Genomic DNA, 20838 nt, shown 5'->3' with positions numbered 1-20838 from the left:
TGCGGGGACCTAGTCATACCCAGGTGAATAAAACGCCCTCCCCCTCGTATCTCAATGAGGGAAGAGAAGAAAATTTTAAAACAGAAATATCCTCACCACTTCATCCTCCCAGTACGTGAACTAGTTCATTAAAGTGAACCGTTCAAAGGAGACACCTTCCTCTCTTTAGGCTTTCCTCTCAGTTTTAATGAGATTAACCAAACTGATAGAAAAGTGTCAGACTTGTAAAAACAAACCTCAATCTTCAGTACTGGCGAACTGAAAAAAATCATTTAATTGGGTAGAAACTATGTGTGTTTTGTTCCCTGGTACTAGCACTGTTTCTAAATCGAAGTACGCAGTCAATAGTTGTGGATGAATAAATGAATTGGATAAATTCTGCTCAAGCTATATGACTTTTTGTTGTTAAGGTGCTTGCGGAATGGAGGGGAAATGCTAGCAATTCTATGTACACACAGGCCCGCGGTTTCGGGCCAGTTGAAATATACAAGGTTGAGTCCTTGCCTGAAAGTTTACCAATCCCGGGGAGCCTCATTCCACGACACCGCCATACAACGGAACTGAGTTTTCTCCCAGTCCCCCAACTTTACTCTGAGGGGTTAACGAAGGGATTAACTGACATTGCATTTTTAGACAGGCGAAAAGGAAAAAGTTATTTAGTAAACAAAACTGCGCTCCTTCACAAGTGCTGGTTTCCTAGCGAGGAGGATCCATAGTCTGAGCTCTTTACGTCCAATTTTCCCGCTTCCTACTGTCGCCAAACCAAAGTTAAAATGAGTCCTCTAGTCCTCTACGCGCGCCTCAAAATGACCCCTCAGGAGAGCGGTAGGGGTGATGTCATCGCTGCGCGACGACAGGAAGTAAGATCCTGGCCTGTGCAGCTCGGGGTTCCGAGCTTCTGCCTCAGGCATCTCCGCGATCTCCTCTCCCCTCCAATCCTATCCGTGATGGACGATGCCCACGAGTCGCCCTCCGACAAAGGTGGAGAGACAGGGGAGTCGGATGAGACGGCCGCTGTGCCCGGGGACCCGGGGGCTACCGACACCGATGGAATCCCAGAGGAAACTGACGGAGACGCAGATGCGGACTTGAAAGAAGCTGCAGCGGAGGAAGGCGAGGTAGGAAGAGATGTACTGATGAGGCTGAAGGAATACCCAGAGATTGTGTTACTGGCTGCTCGCCGGGCTTCTGGTTAGTCCCTCCCAAGTTACGAGAACTCGAACTCACCAGAATTCCCTCCAGATCGTTAATCTTGAGGGGGAAGAGAGGGGACGACCAAACAAAACTCCAGTGCTGGTTCGGTTCCAGAGGCTCAAGCACTGTTAATATTTTTAGTCTTGTCTTTAGGGATTAAAGCTACTTCTAAGGGAGTTTTAATAGCCCGTTGGCTTTGGTGGTGAGGAAATTGGGATCCAATGTCACACTGAGACGTAGTGCAAGAGCTAAAACCCAGGATTCGTAGCACCCCTTTCACCGCAATATGGTTCCTCTTAGATGTTAAGACAACTTTTGTCTTTATAGGAAGGAGGGTCGATCAGACCTGTCAAAGGGAGATAGACTTTTATATCGAAAAGTCTATATCGATATAGACTTTTATATCGAACACGATTTAACCTGAAAGTCGCCCGGGCTGGAGAACAATGGCGCGATCTCTGGCCCACTGCAACCTGCGCCTCCTGGGTTCACGCGATTCTCCTGCTTCAGCCTCCCGAGTAGCTAGGATTACAGGCGCACACCACCATGCCCAGCTAATTTTTGTATTTTTAGTAGAGACGGGGTTTTACCATGTTGGCCAGGCTGGTCTGGAACTCCTGACCTCGTGATCCGCCCGCCTCGGCCTCCCAAAGTGCTAGGATTACAGGCGTGAGCCACCGCACCCGGTGATCAGGGACCCATCAATTGGGTCTGGTGTTTTTATGCTACAGAGAGTTCAGCAGTGTTGCCTAGCTGAGTATCGGTCAGGACCAGAAACTCATCGTTCTCAGGATTACATTTCTAGAAGTAGAATCTTGGGGTCTTACAGCTAGAAGGGATTTAAGAGATCGTGGGTGAACAGTAGATTAGATGGAAATAGCCTTTCAGAGCATAAAGTTGCATCAAAATGTATAAAGTACAAACTTTTAGAAAAAGAGAAAATTTGGGCATAGGCTCACACCTGTAATCCCAGCACTTTGGGAGGCCGAGGTGGGTGGATCGCCTGATGTCAGGAGTTTGAGACCAGCCTGGCCAACATGGCGAAACCCCGTCTCTACTAAAAATACAAAAATTAGCTGGGCATGGTGGCGGGCGCCTGTAATCCCGGCTACTTAGGAGGCTGAGGCACAAGAATCGCTTGAACCTGGGAGGCGGAGATTGCAGTGAGCCGAGATCGCACCACTGCACTCCAGCTTGGGTACCAGAGACTCCGTCTCGGAAAAAAAAAAAAAGAAAAGAAAAGAAAGAAAAAGGAAAAGAGAACATTTGACAAAAGTATTTTAAGGCAGGTTTTGGGTTTTTGTTTTTTTTTTGTTTGTTTGTTTGTTTTTTGTTTTTTGAGACCGAGTCTCGCTCTGTTGCCCAGGCTGGAGTGTGCAGTGGCGTGATCTTGGCTCACTGCAAGCTCCTTTAAGGCAGTTTTTGTTTGTTGAGACAAGGTCTCACTCTGTCACCCAGCCTGGAGTGCAGTGGCACAGTCTCTGCCTCCTGGGCTCAAGCAACCCTCTTATCCCAGCCTCCCCAGTAACTGGGACTGCAGGCATGCTGCACCACGCTCAGCTAAAGTTTTTGTTTTGTTTTGTTTCGTTTTTGAGACAGAGTCTCGCTCTGCCGCCCAGGCTGGAGTGCAATGGCGCAATCTCGGCTCACTGCAACCTCCGCCTCTCAGGCTCAAGCGATTCTCCTGCCTCAGCCTCCCCAGTAGCTGGGATTACAGGCACGTGCCACCGCGCCCAGCTAATTTTTGTATTTTTAGTAGAGCTGAGGTTTCACAAGTTTCACAAGTTGCCCAGCCTGGTCTTGAACTCCTGACCTCATGATCCATCCACCTCGGTCTCCCAAAGTGCTGGGATTATAGGCATGAGCCACCGCACCCGGCCAGCTAAAGGTTTTTTAAATATTGTTTTGGTAGAGACAAGGTCTCATTATGTTGCCCAGTCTGGTCTGCAACTCGTTGGGCTCAAGCAATCCTCCTGCCTCAGCTTCCCAAAGTGCTAAGATTACAGGTGGTAGCCACCATGCCTGGCCAAGAAGGAAACTTTAAAACAGGTGTCAAGGACAGCAAGGATTTGAATAATTAGCTTAGTACACAGAGAGCTCACGACATATCTAAATTTGCACCGAACAGAGGATAAAATTATGTTGTTTCTGAAACACTTTTAAAAATCGATCATGTACCAGACCACAAAGAAAAATATGAACTCTTAAAAGTAGAAATCATAACAGGCCACATCTTGTTAATGCAATGCATTAAACTTGAAATTAACTACAAAAAGCTTCTCCCCCACCAAAAAAGAACTAACCCCCTGGAAATTTTAAACTATTTTTTAAATAGCCTTTAGACTAAAGAAATTAATAGAACACTTTATCAAAGTATATGGGATTTGGCCAGAGCTTTATTTAAAGAAAAATATATAGCCTTACATATTTTTATTAACAACCAGAAGATATTGCAAATAAGCACCTAACTCAAGAAACCAGAAAAAGGGCCTAGTGGAGTGGGTCACACCTGCAGATCTAGCTACCTGGCAGGCTGACACAAGAGGATCACTTGAGGCTTCAGTGAGCTATGATCCAGCCTGGGCAACAGAGCGAGTCTGGGGGGAAAAAAAAAAGATAAAGAACAAAATAAATCAGAAGAATGTAGGAACAAGGAGTTAGTAAGGATAGAAGTAGACAGTAATGAATTAGCACATTAAAAAACATAAATGATAAAATTAAAACCTGATTATTTAAAATGTATAACATTACAAAATATGAAAGGCTATAGGCACTAATATGGAGATCTTTAAAGTTATAAAGACATTTAATGTTCAAGTTTAGGCCAAATAAATGTGAAAATCTGAGAAAAATAGGTGATTTTTTAAAGGAAAATACAAACCACCAAACTTGAAGCACAGTTAGAAAACTTGTATAAATCAGTAACTAAAAAGAAATTGAAAAGATTGTCAAAGATAGACTACCTTCATCCCACCTATTCCCATATTCCTGTATGAGTTTCAATTTGAATTCCTCTTTAGGGACAAGTTAAATCTCATTAATGAGTTTTGTAGTATACTTAAGATTCTACATTAAGTCAGAGGGGGTGAAGTTTGGATTTGATTTTTATTATTAAACAGCCAGTTTTTTAAGTTCAGGGGTACATGTGCAGGATGTGCAGGTTTTGTTACATAAGTAAATGTGTGTCATAGGGGTTTGTCGTATAGATTATTTCATCACCCAGGTATTAAGCCTAGTATCCATTAGTTATTTTTCCTGATCCTTTCCCTCCTGCCACCCTTCACCCTTCCATATACCCTTCACCCTTCCATATACCCCAGTGTGTGTTCCCCTCTATGTGTCCGTGTGTTGTCATCATTTAGTTCCCACTTATTAGTGAGAACATGCAGTATTTGGTTTTCTGTTCCTACATTAGTTTGCTAAAGATAATGGTCTCCAGCTCCATCCATGTCCCTGCAAAGGACATGATCTCCTTCTTTTTTATGGCTGTATAGTATTTCATGGTGTATACTGGAAAATACATTTTCTTTATCCAGTATACCATTGATGGGCATTTAGGTTGATTCCATGTCTTTGCTATTGTGAATAGCACTGCAATGAACATAAGTGTGGATGTGTCTTTATAATAGAACAATTTATATTCCTTTGGGTATATACCCAGTAATGGGATTGCTGGGTCAAATGGTAATTCTGTCTTTAGGTCTTTGAGGAATTGTCACACTGCCTTCCTCAATGGTGAACTGATTTATACTCCAACCAAGAGTTTAAAAGCTTTCCTTTGCCTCCACAACCTTGCCAGTATCTGTTATTTTTTGACTTTTGAATAATAGCCATTCTGACTGATATGAGATGGTATCTCATTATGGTTTTGATTTGCATTTCTCTAATCAGTGATGCTGACCTTTATTTCACATGGTTGCTGGCCACAGGTATGTCTTGTTTTGAGAAGTGTCTTTGCCTACTTTTAAGTGGGGTTTGAACAGGCATTTATTAAACATCCAGCATAAGTAAAATTGCATTAAATGCTGATATAAATATAAATAATGAGACAAACCTATCTTCAAAAAGACTAGTAATGTGAAATAAACATTTGCATGAAACAGTAGGATTGAAGAATAAGAACAAAAGAGCACTACGTGTGAGAAGCTCACTTGAAAGTCCCAAATTGAAATAAACACTGTTTTGATGAGAAGGGGCCTCCTTTTTAATATTCTTTCCATATGGAATCATCAGCAGTAAAGAGATCTATAGGTCTGGAAGCAGAAGAGCTGGCTGGCTGGAGGGGACTTTGCTGACATCCCCTCTGAAAAATAAGGTCAGAAGAGTGGGCCCAGGGGGAGAGTGATTTTCATGATCCGTGGCATTTCATTACCCTTGTAAACAGATACTGGAACTGTGCTCATAGCCAAACTGGAAAACTAGATTATTTAGCAGGTTTTCTTTCCATAGCTGAGCCATAATCTTCCCTTAGGAGAGATACTGTATCTTATCCTTGATGGTACAGTCAGTGCCTAGAACTGAAAAACTACTCAACAAATGGATTTGTTGTTTTGTGATAAGGATGATGTCTTCTTACTTTGCCCAAGCCTGGAAAGTAGGCCAAATATATAATAGAGTTTCTTTCATCTTCCCAGCTCAAGAGTCAGGATGTCTCAGATTTAACAACAGTTGAAAGGGAAGACTCATCATTACTTAATCCTGCAGCCAAAAAACTGAAAATAGATACCAAAGAAAAGAAAGAGAAAAAGCAGAAAGTAGATGAAGATGAGATTCAGAAGATGCAGTAAGTCACTTTATCATTCCCCATTTCGAGGCTCTCACTTGACCACACAAATTTAATAAATTTTTCTTGGTGTTTAAATTTTCTTTTATAAACTCAAAAGAAAATAAAACGATTAATACATTATGGCTGGGCATGGTGGCTCACGCCTGTAATCCCAACACTTTAGAAGACCAAGGTGGGAGGATTTCTTGAGGCCCAAGTTTGAGACCAGCCTGGGCAACATAGTGAAACCCTTTCTCTAATGTTATGTTATGTTATGTTTTATTTTTATTTTTTATTTTTTTTGAGATAGAGTCTCACTGTGTCGCCCAGGCTGGAGTGCAATGGTGTGATCTCGGCTCACTGCAGCCTCCACATCCTGAGTTCAAACGATTCTCATGCCTCAGCCTCCCGAGTAGCTGGGACTACAGGCATGCACCGCCATGCCCAGCTAATTTTTGTATTTTTAGTAGAGACAGGGTTTCACTATGTTGGCCAGGCTGGTCTTGAACTCATGACCTCAGGTGATCTGCCTGCCTCGGCCTCCCAAAGTGCTAGGATTACAGGCATGAGCCACTGTGCCCGGCCTCTATTTAAAAAAATTTTTTTTTGAGACGGAGTTTCGCTCTCGTTGCTCAGGCTGGAGTGCGGTGGCACAATCTCTGCTCACTGCAACCTCCGCCTTCTGGTTTCGAGCGATTCTCCTGCCTCAGCCTCCCAGGTAGCTGGGACTACAAAACCTTGTCTCAAAAAAAAAAAAAAAGTAGGATGTAAAACATGTAACATGTAAAAGCATGTAGGCCAGGTGCGGTGGCTCACTCCTGTAATCCCAGCACTTTGGGAGGCTGAGGCGGGTGGATCACTTGAGGTCAGGAGTTTGAGACCAGCCTGGCCAACATGGTGAAACCCCGTCTCTACTAAAATTACAAAAAATTAGCCAGGTGTCGTGGCGGGTGCCTGTAGTCCCAGCTACTCGGGAGGCTGAGGTAGGAGAATCACTTGAACCCAGGAGGCAGAGGTTGCAGTGAGCCAAGACTGCGCCACTGCACTCCAGCCTGGGCGATAGAGCCAGATGCTGTCTCAAAAAAAATAAATAGATAAGAAGAAAAAATAATTACCTTACCACAGAGATATATCCTGCTTATAAGTTTCAAGATAGTTTCTATACATATATATCTATAATTTTTTTTTCCACAAATGTCAAATACTGTTTTGTAGCCTATTTTTCACATTAGATATGGTGAATGTTTTCCATGTCACTAATTATACATCTAGGTCATAGTTTTCTTAAAACATAGAAATAGCCTTATTACATTTTCTGATTGTAAAAGTAGTATGGGCTCATTGCAAATAATTCAGAGAATACAGAAAAATAGAAAAAAATCACCCATAAACTCACCACGCAGAGTTCACTCTAAGTATATAGTTGGGTATAATGTTTGGGTATATACCTTTTCAAAGTTTTTTTAGATGTTTGATATGTATAGCTAAATATTTTCATGTCAGTAAATATGCTCATAAATCATAATTTTTAATGGCTACATTGTATCCCATTATGTTGTTGAACTATAATTTAACCAATCCCTATAGTGGTTCTGGTTGGGTATTTTTACTTTTGACATTATGATGAGGATCTTTGGACATATCTTTGCATACTTGTCCATTACTTCCTAAGATAAACTCCTAGAGGTGTAATTGCTAATTCAAATAGTATGAACATTTTCAAAGGCTTTTCATATGTATTTCCAAATTTCTCTCCAAAAAGGTGTTCCAGTTCACTCTGCCAGCATGTGTGTTTGTGTCCCATATTCTAATACCATTCTTTTTTTAATAGTGGTCTGATTTATGAAAAATGTTATCTATGAAAATAATATTTCCTTAGTTAATAATGAAGGTTGTTTCCCCCATGTTGATTGACCATTGGTATTTTGGTAAATTTCCTGTTCACGTACTTTGTTCATTTTCAAAAATTGACATGGCCCCTTTATTCATTTGAAAGAATTATACATTAGGAGTATTAACTGTTTCCACATATTTTGCAGATATTTCCCCTAAATCTGTTAATGTTGAAAACTACTGGTTTGATTATAAATTTGTATATTAAATTTTTACCATCAGTGTGAAATTCAATAAGATAGAGTTATGGAGATAGTGTCTAATGCTGAAAACAGTCTGTGTAGTATGATACAGTGACCCAGTGTTGTTCTTTTTGTTAACAGGTAAGAAAAGAAGTTTTTGTTTTACGTTTTCTCAAATTCCTTTGGAGTAGAAGTGTTTTATCTTCATTCCTCAAGGCACCAAGCCTAATGCCATTGACCCCTTTAAGAATTCGTTTTTGAATTGTCTGAAACTTTTATTGACTTCATAATATCTTGAGTATTCGTTCTTATAAGTTAACTTAGTTACCTGGATCTTTGTTTAGAATCCTGGTTTCTTCTTTTTCTGAGGAGCAGCTGAACCGTTATGAAATGTATCGCCGCTCAGCTTTCCCTAAGGCAGCCATCAAAAGGGTAAGGATGGACCACCACACTTCATCTCCATCACGTTTTAGAACTGAACTCAAGAGCCATGTCCATTGGCATTTGAAGTGAGGTGTTAGACAAGTCAGGGGATTATTTAGGTGGGAAAAAAAATGCACTTCAGTTATCTTACCTTTTTCTGTGAATTACTTGGTACTGTGTTCCAAAGCCAGTCTTTGACTATTGTGATCACGGAGTCTTTGTGCTTCTTTCAAGCTGATCCAGTCCATCACTGGCACCTCTGTGTCTCAGAATGTTGTTATTGCTATGTCTGGTATTTCCAAGGTTTTCGTCGGGGAGGTGGTAGAAGAAGGTGAGTAGTGTTGGTTACAAATACTGGATTGTACCTGTGGTGGTCTTATTTTTAAGAATATCTACACAAAGGAGCTTATTAAAGCACCTGTGGGAGTTCTCATTTGCACTTGAAGTTGACCAAGTGGGGAGCCCTTTATTTAGGAGAACATGACTGTTATTCCTTGCAAGTTTCAATAACAGATGGTAAGCAACCATCTGGGAAATCCCCTCCCTGATTCCTTTCCTCAGCCCAGGGTGAAAGAAGTAGACTTTGTATTTTCTGCAGTGGACTTTGCTCATTTCTGCTGCCAAAAGTAAAGATACAAGAAAAGCAATCACAGGGGTGACCTGTGTGGGATGGTGAGTTGTCCCTAATGTTGTGATCCCTGAGAACTGCCTGACCCCTTTATTGAGTAAAAAGCCTGGCTGTTTCCCATTGCTACTCTAGCTGGTGAAATATTTTTTTCTTTTTGAGCAGGAGATATATACTTTTAAATTATTATTATTTTTTGAGACAGGGTCTCACTCTGTCGCCCAGGCTGGAGTGCAGTGGCATGATCTTTATTATTTTTTTTAGTATTTTTTATTTTTCCTTTTACAAATCACAAATTAAGATGGTATACAAAATGAGATGGTAACAGTGGTGTGATCATAGCTCACTACAACCTCAAACTCCTGGGCTCAAAGGATCCTCTTGCCTCAGCCTCCCAAGTAGCTGGGACTGTAGGCGTGCACTACCACACCTGGCTAATTTTTAATTTTATTTTTATGTAGTTATTTGAGATAGGGTCTCACTCTGTCACCCAGGCTGGAGTGCCTTGATCATGCGATCACAGCTCACTGTAACAGTTAGCTCCTGGGCTCGGGTGATTCTCCTGCCTCAGCCTGAGTAGTTGAGACCACAGGTGCGCACTACCACCCCTGGCTAATTTTTTAATTTTTTGTAGAGACAAAGTTTGGCCATGTTGCCCAGGTTGGTCTCGAACTCCTAGGCTCAAGCAATCCTCCCACCTTGGCCTCCCTAACTGCTGGGATTATAGGCATGAGCCACAGCATATGGCCTATAGGAAATATATTTTAAACTGTTGTCTATGATAAAGCCTGTTATGAGACGTTATACTAATATTCTCTTAAAAAGGAAAAATGTCTCAGTTTATTTCCTTAGCAAGCTTAAGTTAACAAGAATTACAGGACTCAAAAGGATTATGTGATTAGTAAATTATTGTGTGATAATCAGACTTTCTCCTTACCCTCTGTTTAGCACTGGATGTGTGTGAGAAGTGGGGAGAAATGCCACCACTACAACCCAAACATATGAGGGAAGCCGTTAGAAGGTTAAAGTCAAAAGGACAGATCCCTAACTCGAAGCACAAAAAAATCATCTTCTTCTAGACCAAAGTCTAGAAAGGCCTATGTTACTGACGGAAGAAGTATTGGTTCCAGACTTCCTGTAAGACTGTCTGCATTGGTGCTTTAGTATCTCAGGCCTCCAAGGATTCCTTGATGATTTTAATGTCTTTCTCAAAACTCTGATATTTGTCACACCTAGAAAGTATGTAGCCTGATTGATACTTGCCTTGACTAAATTTGGGGACCTCTTGGGGCATTTTGAAGTATTTAACTGTCTTGACCAGTTGGAAGAAGATATGTGGGCCATAAGCATCTTCTGGACAGGGGAACTGCTTTCAGAGAGAAAACCTTTCCAAGAGAGTTTTGTTTTGTTTTGGTTTCGTTTTGTTTGAGATAGGGTCTTGCTCTATCACCTAGGCTGGAGTGCAGCGGCATGACTGCAGCCTTGAACTCCTGGGCTTAAGTGACCCTCCCACCTCAGGCTCCTGAGTAGCTAGGACTACAGGCACACACTACTGTGCCCAGCTAACTTATTTTTATTTTTTATGGAGATGGGGTCTTGCTTTGTTGCCCAGGCTGGTCATGAACTCCTGGCTTCAAGCAATCCTCCTGCCTCAGCCTTCTAAAGTGCTGAGGGCTTTAATGGTTTCACATTGAAGCCTGAAGTTGCTAAGACTTAGGTTGTTTCTTATATCTGGTTTTAAGTAGATGAAACAACCAGAAACTTTTACTTGTGATACTCTACCATGAAGGATGCGGTAATGGCAGGAATAGCAGAATAATTGGTGCTTGTAAACATTTAAGATTCTCCTGTGGATTTTGGTGAGTGATCATTAAACTGTTTTCCAACTTGCCCTAGGTGTATTCATTTTCTGTCTAGCTGGTTGGAATGGGAAGTTGATCATTCTTTTTTGGTGTTCCAATACAACTGGTTTTGGCTATTTTGTGAAAATTTGAGCCCTTTTTCTAGTAGAACCATTAAAATTTTATCTCATAAAAGAGTACTTCAAGCACTGTTAAAAACAGTGTAATAATTTCCCCCCCAAGACTGAGATGAAAATAAACAATATAAAAGCCCATATATTTCAGATTCTTATCAACAGATATACAACAATCATTATGGTTTAATACATTTAATTTGTTTTTTCAGGTGGTTCACAGAACCAGTACACTCAAAGTTTGACTAGATATTGCAACATTAAAATTTCCCAATACTGACAAGGATTCTAGTTCATCAGATACATTCTCATTGTTTTCCTCAAATAGAGGTGAATGAAGTGACCTTTTATTGACAGTGATTAGCACTAATAAGGCTATTGTATGTAACTGGCATCCCCAAGAATTCTTTCCTCACTACCATTCAGTGTCATAGGGAGAAGGATTTTGAAGCTGTTCTCTCGTGAAGCTTTCCTGAGCATGTCTTAGTAAAGATTCTAATTCTCTTTAGCACCCTCAGTGGGGGAAACAGAATTAGATACTAAAAGTATCTTACATTAAAACCCATGGCTTTAAACATGTACTTAGCCAATGGAGAAGACACTTCAGTGGGGCATTCCACAAATAAATGCTTTAAGACTCAGGCTAAATCTTGACCAAAAATTAATAAACTGACAAAAAAGATACTGTCTCAGCATTAACAGGAATTTTTTTTAGAAGTCACAGGAACTGTATCTGTTGCAATTAGAGATACTGAATAAGGCTTAAACTTAATAAATAACAAGTGAGGAAGATCAAATCCCAAGTCTGGCCACTTAGCAAAGCCTCATTGTTGAAGGTTATCCAAGAGTGTTTCCCCTTGTGCCATGGGGAAAATAATCCCCGTTCAATAGCTACTACCTATACCTACCCAGAGGTGCATGGGAATAATCCTATTCTGACAGAAGGTAGGGGAGCAACTAGGTAAAGGCCTTAGTGTCTGAAAGGATAGTGCTTCACACCAGATTCTCTCTGAAACCCTTAGTAATGACTATGATAAATCATGAGGCAATGACACACCTTTTACTGTTCTCAAATAACAAGATGTCATCGAACTAACTTGTGTACCAAAGTTCAGTTGTTTTCATAGTTTTATGATTTTACTATAACTCATTTTAGAAGTTTAGGCAGATATTGTGAGAAAAAAAAGCCAGGGTAAAGGGTTGGAATAAAAAGTTCCCATATTACTATGGCAATATTTCAAACTACCTTCTTTGCACTACCACCCATCCCCCAACCCGTTTACCACTAAGGGGAAAGTAATCTAAGTGAGTTAAATGGAAGCATTTAAGTTACAGGGGTATGTGAGGGATGGTGTTTATACCTTGTATATTCCACACACGGGAGCCAGTCCTTTCAGAACCATAAAAAGCAGACATAAAGGTTGAGGCCCACGGCAAAATGAGGGTCAGGTGAAATATATGGTAAAGGGCAGCCATCATGTGAATAGAACCCACCTGTTTTATATCAGGAACACTAGATTATTCCAGTGAGTTGAAAACAGAATTTGGGATTGATAGCCATCCTTGCAGCCCAGTTAAAGACAGGATTTAAACTCTAGTCCATACACACTAAAGCATATCCCCAGCACATGCATGTAAACAGGAAATGCAGACAATCACAGATAATACAGTTGTAAATGCTTCACAGCTGAATTGGTAATGTGCAGTGGCTGAAGTCTTTGAGGGACAGTGGTGCTATCTCTCCAGACATTTTCTTGAGGTATTGTTATTTCTTGTTCCAAGTCTTGTAGCTCTAAGGCAGAAATCATAAGCAGTCCAAAAGGGCTGACACTGCTACTTTTTCCTTGCATATTTTCCTTTACACTTAATCCTGAGGACTACCACCACTTCGCATTTCTTCATTACGAACAGGAATATGAAATTAGGCAAGCTGATTTTTACTAAAATCCCATGGGATAATATCCCCTATCATTTCCTGAGGGAGAATTTCAAGACACAATGGCCAAAGCTGCCACATAAGGAAAGCCAGAAATTCTAAGGCTCCATTTGTGACATGGACAAGAGCTCTGGACTCCTTTAGAGAGCCCAGAGACCTAACTGAGCTCCAGCCATTAGGAGGTTAGCCTTGGTACTTACTGGATATGTTTTTACTCCCACCCCACAAGCACAAGTGTAGGTAAAGTATACCAAGAAATGCCTATTCGACATTTTCTTTGCATGGAGGGATGCCAGAGGTATATGGTGGGTGAGGGGAGGAAGGGATGAGAAGAGATGATTTAAACCAATTCAGGTGAGCCTAAGGTGGAATAATTATATTTTCCGGCTACCAGATCTCCCTCCTCCCCCTTCAAGAACATTAGAGATGCCATACTTGACCAGTGATCCATTCAGATCAACATTCTGCCTTTGAAAGAGGCACTAAGGAGTAGTTTGTTGAGGGACACAGTTACCCTCTCAGTTGTATATTACCAAGTAGCCCTACTTTTCTATAATTCCTTGTAGAAGGCCGTCATGCAAGGATTCCTCATAAACCTGCACCCATGTATAGTTTCTGGTGGCATCCCTTCTTAGACAATGAGCTCCTTACATTTCTGATTTGCTATGAGAAGTGCTTTCTTTACTAAGGCTATGAGATAGAGCCCTAGAGCTAGTAGTACAGGACCGGGTCCTTGCTCTTGATTGGATATTTGATCTAACTCCCCTCTGCTTTCATCTTTGCAGGATAGAGTCTATATTTTAAAGATGTGTCCTCATGTGGATATACCTCCATCCCCTGATAATTTTGGCTGTTCTCTGGACCTTTCCTCCCTTTATCATATATCTTGTAAATAAGGTCACTAGAAACACAGATAATCCGATCAAGACATATCCATGGTTTTGTATAAAGTGCTGTTCTCTGTTATCTCCAAAAGCCCTTCCTGATGATGCCCACAGGGCAATTAGGCTTTTGGCCACAGCAGCACATTGATCTCTCCTCCCCCTCAGCAATGCTTGTTTCTTTCCTGAGTTCTAACAGTGTTCAGGCATATCAGTTGATAATTCTTCCATAAATACATTTCCTTATATTATGTTGAACCTCACCTGTCAGTTTTCTGAGTATTCTCAGCCCTGCTTATTAGTAACCCTTCTGTGGTTTTGTGTTTGTTTGTTTGTTTTGAGACGGAGTCTCACTCTGTTGCCAGGCTGGAGTGCAATGGCGCTATCTCGGCTCACTGCAACCTCTGCCTCCCGGGTTCAAGCGATTCTCCTGCTTCAGCCTCCCGAGTAGCTGGAACTACAGGCACCCACCACCACACCCAGCTAATTTTTGTATTTTTAGTGGAAACAAAGTTTCACCATGTTGGCCAGGATGGTCTCGATCTCCTGAACTCGTGATCTCCCCGCCTCGGCCTCCCAAAGTGCTGGGATTACAGGCATGAGCCGCTGTGCCCGACCGGTTTTGTGTTTTTTAAACCTCTTCTAGATTACCTTTCACTGCCTGGAAGTAGTGACATTTGATTTCACTGTAAAATCCTACTTTCAGGTCATTTATAAAAATTTTAAATAAGGTTGAACCAAGCATCAAGCCTTAGGTAACTTCCCATTAGCATTTTCTCCAGAAAGGTGTTTCTTTGTTCCTAAGTCTCTATTTCTTAAGCATGAAAAATTCCCACCATCCCATAGTAACTGGTGTTTCAAAAATTGCCTTAGTAAAGAAACTTAACAAAAGTCTGAACAAATTGGGTCCTGTTCCTTGGTGAATACATTTTTTTTTCTAGTCAAATGAAGTGTTGAGAGTGGAGAAGGAACAAAGAAATCTATGATTGGTTGTGATCAATTAGTTGTAAACACCACTGCAATTACATGTTTCTTTTTATCCTCATCAAACTAGAGTATGCAAGTCAAGCATAATTTCCCATAGAAGAAACCTTTTTACCTTTCCTTCAGTATGGAAAGGTGAATGGTCGAGACTTTAGTAACATCACTAAGTTACTATTTTACCATCTTGCCAAGTAAAGGTAAGTTAGCTGATGAACGTCTGTCCAATCAACACAGCTTCAAGTGTATCACAGGGCAGTATGAATGAAGGGATAGTGTTGGAGAAGAATTCAAAGGAAAGAAAGGGGGAAATAGCTCTTTTATACGGCAGGGGGCAAAACCTAGCTGGGATGAGGGATTTTTGTGTTTTTTTCACTTGAGTCAAAATACATGAGTTTTAAAAGCCACAGTGATGGAGGGAAGTGAGAGGCAACAGGTTGATTTGTTTATGTAAAAGTTTAAAACATATATTCAGCTCCCAAACCACCAAGGGCTGAGGAGAGAACTGGTAAGGTCACAGAGCTGGGAAAGCAGATATGCCAGGGACCCCAGGGAGACAGAAGAGCCACTCAGCACAGCTGGGAAAGACAAGCAGGACTCCAGGCGGACAACAGGGGGCTCAGAAGCAAGCTCCCCCACTGACCCCTGGCATATCATGCCACCAACCTAGCTCAGCGTCAGAAATTTTTTCTTGATTTAAATTTCAAGTAAGTTGTATTATAGAGGGGAAAGATTAAATGACTGAGCCACTACTGTTGTTTACTTTCTACCACAGCATCACAATGATGGAAGTATAACAGAAAGGAAGCTTAACCTGGAAAAATCTGATTGTGTTATCAGCCAAATTGCTATGAGCTTGGTTCCTTTTCCCAAAAAGGCAGAGTCCAGGTCTCCCTTATTCTTGTGCCTCTCCTGCCCCCTTCCCCCACACTCCTCTGCTGGACTATTTCCTGTTCCACTCCACTACCATGGCCAAAGCTCAGGTCATGGACTTTTCAGGTCTGCTATGGGAAGCTCTGGGACATGGAATCTTTGGTGGCTCTGTGGGTGACCGAGGAGGTGCATACTTTTGCTTGTTCACACAGGCCTGTGAAGGAAGCAAATGTCCCTGCCATGAAACCATGAGGTGAAATGGCCCTACAGTGTTGAGAAGATTCCACCTAGTACACAGAGGACCAAAAGGCTTTATACAGGCAAGACATGATGCTTGTGCCACACACAGGGCAAGCCCCAGTTTCCTGGGATACAATCATGCTTTGCCCTTGTCCTCAGTCCAAGTAAGAACAGCTAGTGGAAAGCACACCCACACAAGTGAAGTGAGTGCTCCCCAGTCCCTCTGGCATCCATAGTGACTTATTCAGCACTGGACAGTGCCCTCTGTCCTAGGTGGTGCTATTGCTGGTGATAGCCTCTCTCCTTGGCACAGATGGCTGAGCCACTGGTTTCAGAGCTCAAAGAAGGGGTTATATTTCCTAATCTCCTGAAGAAGTTTTTCTTTATCCTGGTTGGCATTGGCCAAGGCTTGTTTAGTTTCTATAAGTTCTTTTTGTAGGATAGGCAGTTCTTTCACCTGAGGAACAATAAGTAGTTAACAGTTAAATACGGTAATACCATCTTGCAACAACCGCCAGTAAAGGGAACAGGGAGGAAGAGTTCAAGGAGAAAAATCCACAAGTTATGTCAATGATTAAGATAATCATATCTTTTCTAAGACCTTGATTCCCTCTTCATAGTTCATTGGCAGGTGCAGTATGTCCTCAGCAACCATTCATCTCCAGCTCCTGACATTTATCCTCTAGTCAGCACTTCTAGAAGCCACTGCTAGGTGACAGGAACCCAAAACACCCACATGCAGGCAGCACACGCAACCTTTTTGCCCCCCAACCCCGGGTTTTACCAGTTTCACAAGTATAGCCCCCAAGGGTTATGGGCAGCTACTGTTCTGTTAGGTCCTCACCTGCTGTTCAAAAACCTCTCCTGTGGGCACCAAAAACACCTGTTCTTTTGGGGGCTGTCTCTTCTCACTTTTAAGTACTTCAGCTGATGGTTTGTCCTGAGCAGCAGCTGGAGAAAACAAGTAAAGGTTCTAAGTGACAAACTGCTGCCAACTCCCAAACAGTTCCTAGGTGTCACCTATTCACTTTTAGGAGAAAAGGCAGAGAAACCAACAGGCTGACAAGCCTGACTCACCGCCTATGTGGAACACACCGTCATCACTCCTCTTCAGCACAACATGTTCCATGGCCAGAGTGATGGGGATGGGGCCTGGAGATGTTGGATAGATGGGGGGGATATCATCCTGCAGGAAAGAGAGAAACCACATGATGCCCCCCACCAGCTCAGAGCAATTTAACACAACCCATGCTCCCATCATTCAGCTTGAAGCAGCTTTATGCCAGTTTGTCCATACATTCTTGGAAGGTATAAGAGGCATAGCAGATTCTCCCATCTAGAGATGGTGAAACTGAGAATCAGATAACCTGATGGCTTGCACATGGTAATGCTGCATGCCAAAGACAGGGTTAGGGTTACAGACAAGGTCTCCTCACCTGAACCCTGGCTTTTCTGACAGCAACACACATTTATATACCACTATAACACTGACAGAGAATGCAAATATGTATTAATATTTCCTCACTTGATCCTCACCATATTTTACAGTGAAAAGGGAAGAGGTTAACAGGTGTCACTGCTTCCTTGCTTGACAAAGTCCAGGGCAAAAACCAATGTGCCCTTACATTGGCAAAAACCAAAAGTTCCTCACACCTTTAGGGTGATGCTGGAGTTCAGAAGCTCAATCTGCATGGGGACTACCACCGGGATCTCCTCATCCTCCAAGAAGGGCCCCAGGCCACTGAGCACTGAAGTGAGCAGCTCGAGGTCACAGCCATGAAGCAATAAATGTAGGAAGCCATTTTGTGAGGCCAGGGGGGAATGAACAGCTGCTCCAGGCCCCACCTCAAAGCGAAGGCCCACAGCTGGCCTGATGTGGCCAGTCTTCAAAGTTGAGGATTCCTGAAAGCATGTACCTTTGTGAAGAAAGACAAGGAAGACAACTAATTAACGGCCAGGGAGTCTTCTAAGCACCTTATATACCAATATTCATAATAACCCTATGTCAAAGGAATATCATCATTCTCATCTGACTGAACGAAGTCACAGAGAATAACTTGCCCAAAATTACATAATTAGTAAGTAGCAAGGAGAGGATCTGAACCCAGGCAGTCTGATTGCCAAGTCCATGGGCTTAGATACTTTGCTATAATGCCTTGCAAGGTGGAAGAGAGATTAAGGATTGGCCTTGTTATGTATGTGAGACAGTGGGCTAATGGCCAAGGAAAAGCTCTTAAAACATAGGACTCCCAAACTCTACTAAATTTGAATGTCTCCTCCTTTCTCTAAGTCTTGGTTTTCTCATCTGTCACTCATAAAGCAAAGCAGGATCTATGCTAATCTCTCCAAAACTCCAAACAGAACACTCTCAGGTGTAGCCAAGGATCCTGTGGAACAACTTACACATTTATGGAACTGCAAATTGGTACAAACATTTTGCATAACAATTTGGTATTATCTAGTAAAGGTGAAATTGTGCCTACCCTAATGATCTAGAAATTATATTGTCAGAAATACAACCCCAGGGAAACTCTCAAACATATATTCCAAGAGACATGTACAAGGATGTTCACAGCAACCCTATTTGAAACTGGAAAAACAAACAAACAAAAACTAGAAACAACCCAAATGGCTGTCCAGAATAGAATAAAGAAGTAAATAGGATAATGGGTACAGGGATATTTTGGGGGTCATGGAAATGTTCTAAAATTGGGTTGTGGTGATGGTTACACAATTATAAAATTGTACACTTAAAATGAGTGAATTTTATGTTATGCAAATTATACTTCAATAAAGCTGTTTTCAAAAAGCAAAAAGTGCCGTGCACAGTGGCTCATGCCTGTAATCCTAAGACTTTGGGAGGCTGAGGCGGGTGGATCACTTGAGTTCAGGAGTTCAAGACCATCCTGAGCAACATGGTGAAACCCTGTCTAAAAATACAAAAAAATTAGTCAGGCGTGGTGGCAGGCACCTGTAGTCCTGGCTACTGAGGAGGCTGAGGCATGAGAATCACTTGAACCCGGGAGGCGGAGGTTGCAGTGGGCTGAGATTGCAACCACTGCACTCCGGCCTGGGCAACCCAGCAAGACTCTGCCTCAAAAAAAAAAAAAAAAAAAAAAAAGTGGTGTATGTATACAATAACATTATATAGTAATGAAAAATGAACGAATTATAGCTAATTCAACAACCTAGATGAATTTAAAGAATATCATGTTACTTGAAAGAAGCAAATCACAAAAATAGTACAATCTATTATTCCATTTAGAAAAATGTGAAAAAAGCTAAAAATACATTAATATAAACACGTGTACAAATTATAAAGTAAAGCAAGATAACAATGAATACAAATTCAGGATAGTGATTACCTATGACAGGTGAGGGACAGAAGGAGGTTCAGGAGAGGGACTCCCAGAGACTTAAAAGGTAATGGTACTGTTGTATTAATTAAACTAGGTGGTGGGGCCAGGCATGGTGGCTCAGGCCTGTAATTCCAGCACTTTGGGAGGCTGACATGGACAGATTGCTTGAGGCCAGGAGTTTGAGACCAGCCTGGTCAACATGGTGAAACCCCATCTCTACTAAAGATACAAAAATAAGCTGGGCGTGGTGGTGTGTGCCTGTATTCCCAGCTACTCAGGAGGATGAGCCAGGAGAATTGCTTGAAGGAGGTGAAGGTTGCAGCACATCGAATTCATGCCACTGCACTCCAGCCTGGGCAACAGAGCAAGACTGTGTCTCAAAAAAAATTAAAAAACAATAAAACAAACTAGGTGGTGAGTAAATGGGTTCATTGTATTGTTATTATTTTATGCCTTACATATATTTTATAAGTGTTCTTCAGTATCTACTCAATATTTTAATGTTTTTTAAGAGACAGGGTCTTGCTCTATTGCCCAGGCTGGAGTGCAGTGGTGCAATTATAGCTCACTGTAGTCTCAAACTCCTAGACTCACATGATCCACTCACTTCAGCCTCCCAAGCAGCTAGAACTATAGGCACGCACCGCCACACCGAGCTAATTTTTTTTTTTTTTTTTTTTTTTTTTTAAACAGAGTCTTGCTCTGTCACCCAGGCTGTAGTACAAGGGCGCGATCTCGGCTCACTGCAACCTCTGCCTCCCCGGTTCAAGCAATTCTCCTGCCTCAGCCTCCCAAGTAGCTGGGATTACAGGTGCCTGCCACCACGCCCAGCTAATTTTTTTGTATTTTAGTAGAGACGGGGTTTCACCATGTTGGCCAGGGTGGTTTCAAATTCCTGACCTCAAGTGATCCACCATCCTCGGCCTCCCAAAGTGCTAGGATTACAGGCGTGAGCCACCACACCCAGCCTGTATTTTTTGTACAGCTGAGGTCTTGCTATGTTGTTCAGGCTGGTTTCCCACCTCAGCTTCCCAGCGTGCTGGGATTACAGGCATGAGCCACCATGCTCAGCCTAAAAACATATTTATATATATATTTTTTTGAGACAGAGTTTCACTCTTGTCACCCAGGCTGCAGTGCAATGGCACGATCTCAGCTCACTGCAACCTCCACCTCCTGGGTTCAAGCAATTCTCCTGCCTCAGCCTCCCAAGTAACTGGGATTACAGGCACCCGCCACCACGCCCAGCTAATTTTTATATTTTAGTAGAGACAGCGTTTTACCATGTTGGCCAGGCTGGTCTCGAACTCCTGACCTCAGGTGATCCACCCACCTCAGCCTCCCAAAGTGCTGGGATTACAGGCATGAGCCCCGCGCCCAGCCAATAATTTTTAAATGAAGTATGTAACATAAGCCAAGATTTTTCCTGTCATCTTTTATAAATGAAAATTCACATCAAAGGACTGAATCTGAATGACAGAAGTTCCCTGATCAGATAGTTTTATGTTAAG

The 20838-nt window shown here is 42.0% G+C and overlaps 2 protein-coding genes and 1 long non-coding RNA gene across 8 annotated transcripts in view; 1 reads left to right on the top strand and 2 right to left on the bottom strand.

Moving 5' to 3' along the window:
* Nucleotides 1-731: 731 nt before the first annotated feature.
* On the bottom strand, nt 732-8746 carry LOC134810196 (uncharacterized). The gene is made up of 3 exons (XR_010157690.1): nt 8609-8746; nt 1228-1540; nt 732-1142 (listed from the first exon to the last, which is right to left on the bottom strand). It is a non-coding gene; the product is annotated as an uncharacterized LOC134810196 (long non-coding RNA).
* TAF11 (TATA-box binding protein associated factor 11) lies at nt 800-19820 on the top strand. 3 transcript variants are annotated; one of them, XM_054685716.2, is made up of 5 exons: nt 800-1118; nt 5829-5977; nt 8379-8466; nt 8692-8788; nt 19598-19820. In XM_054685716.2, exons 1-5 carry the CDS (start codon nt 807-809, stop codon nt 19726-19728), a joined length of 777 nt encoding a protein of 258 aa, XP_054541691.1. In that variant the 5' UTR covers nt 800-806; the 3' UTR covers nt 19729-19820. The 3 variants fall into 3 exon arrangements, with proteins under 3 accessions (XP_054541691.1, XP_518419.5, XP_003950861.3); XM_518419.7 differs by lacking the exon at nt 19598-19820 and adding an exon at nt 10031-10973; XM_003950812.5 differs by lacking the exons at nt 8692-8788; nt 19598-19820 and adding an exon at nt 10031-10973.
* Nucleotides 11237-20838, bottom strand: part of BLTP3A (bridge-like lipid transfer protein family member 3A) — an 86527-nt gene continuing 76925 nt past the window's right edge. For 2 of the 4 annotated variants that reach the window (XM_518418.8, XM_016955280.4), the window contains 4 exons: nt 17622-17884; nt 17046-17154; nt 16813-16919; nt 11237-16425 (listed from right to left, as the gene is read on the bottom strand). In XM_518418.8, the coding sequence (XP_518418.3) occupies nt 16300-16425; nt 16813-16919; nt 17046-17154; nt 17622-17884 (605 nt within the window). In that variant the 3' untranslated portion in view covers nt 11237-16299. Of the gene's footprint in view, nt 16426-16812; nt 16920-17045; nt 17155-17504; nt 17885-20838 lie in introns of all 4 variants that reach the window. The other 2 variants (XR_010157688.1, XR_010157689.1) reach the window with 2 other exon arrangements.

The sequence above is a fragment of the Pan troglodytes genome, chromosome 5 (genome assembly GCF_028858775.2).
Source record: "Pan troglodytes isolate AG18354 chromosome 5, NHGRI_mPanTro3-v2.0_pri, whole genome shotgun sequence".
Lineage (NCBI taxonomy): Eukaryota > Metazoa > Chordata > Mammalia > Primates > Hominidae > Pan > Pan troglodytes.
This window is presented reverse-complemented; position numbering and strand designations above follow the sequence as displayed.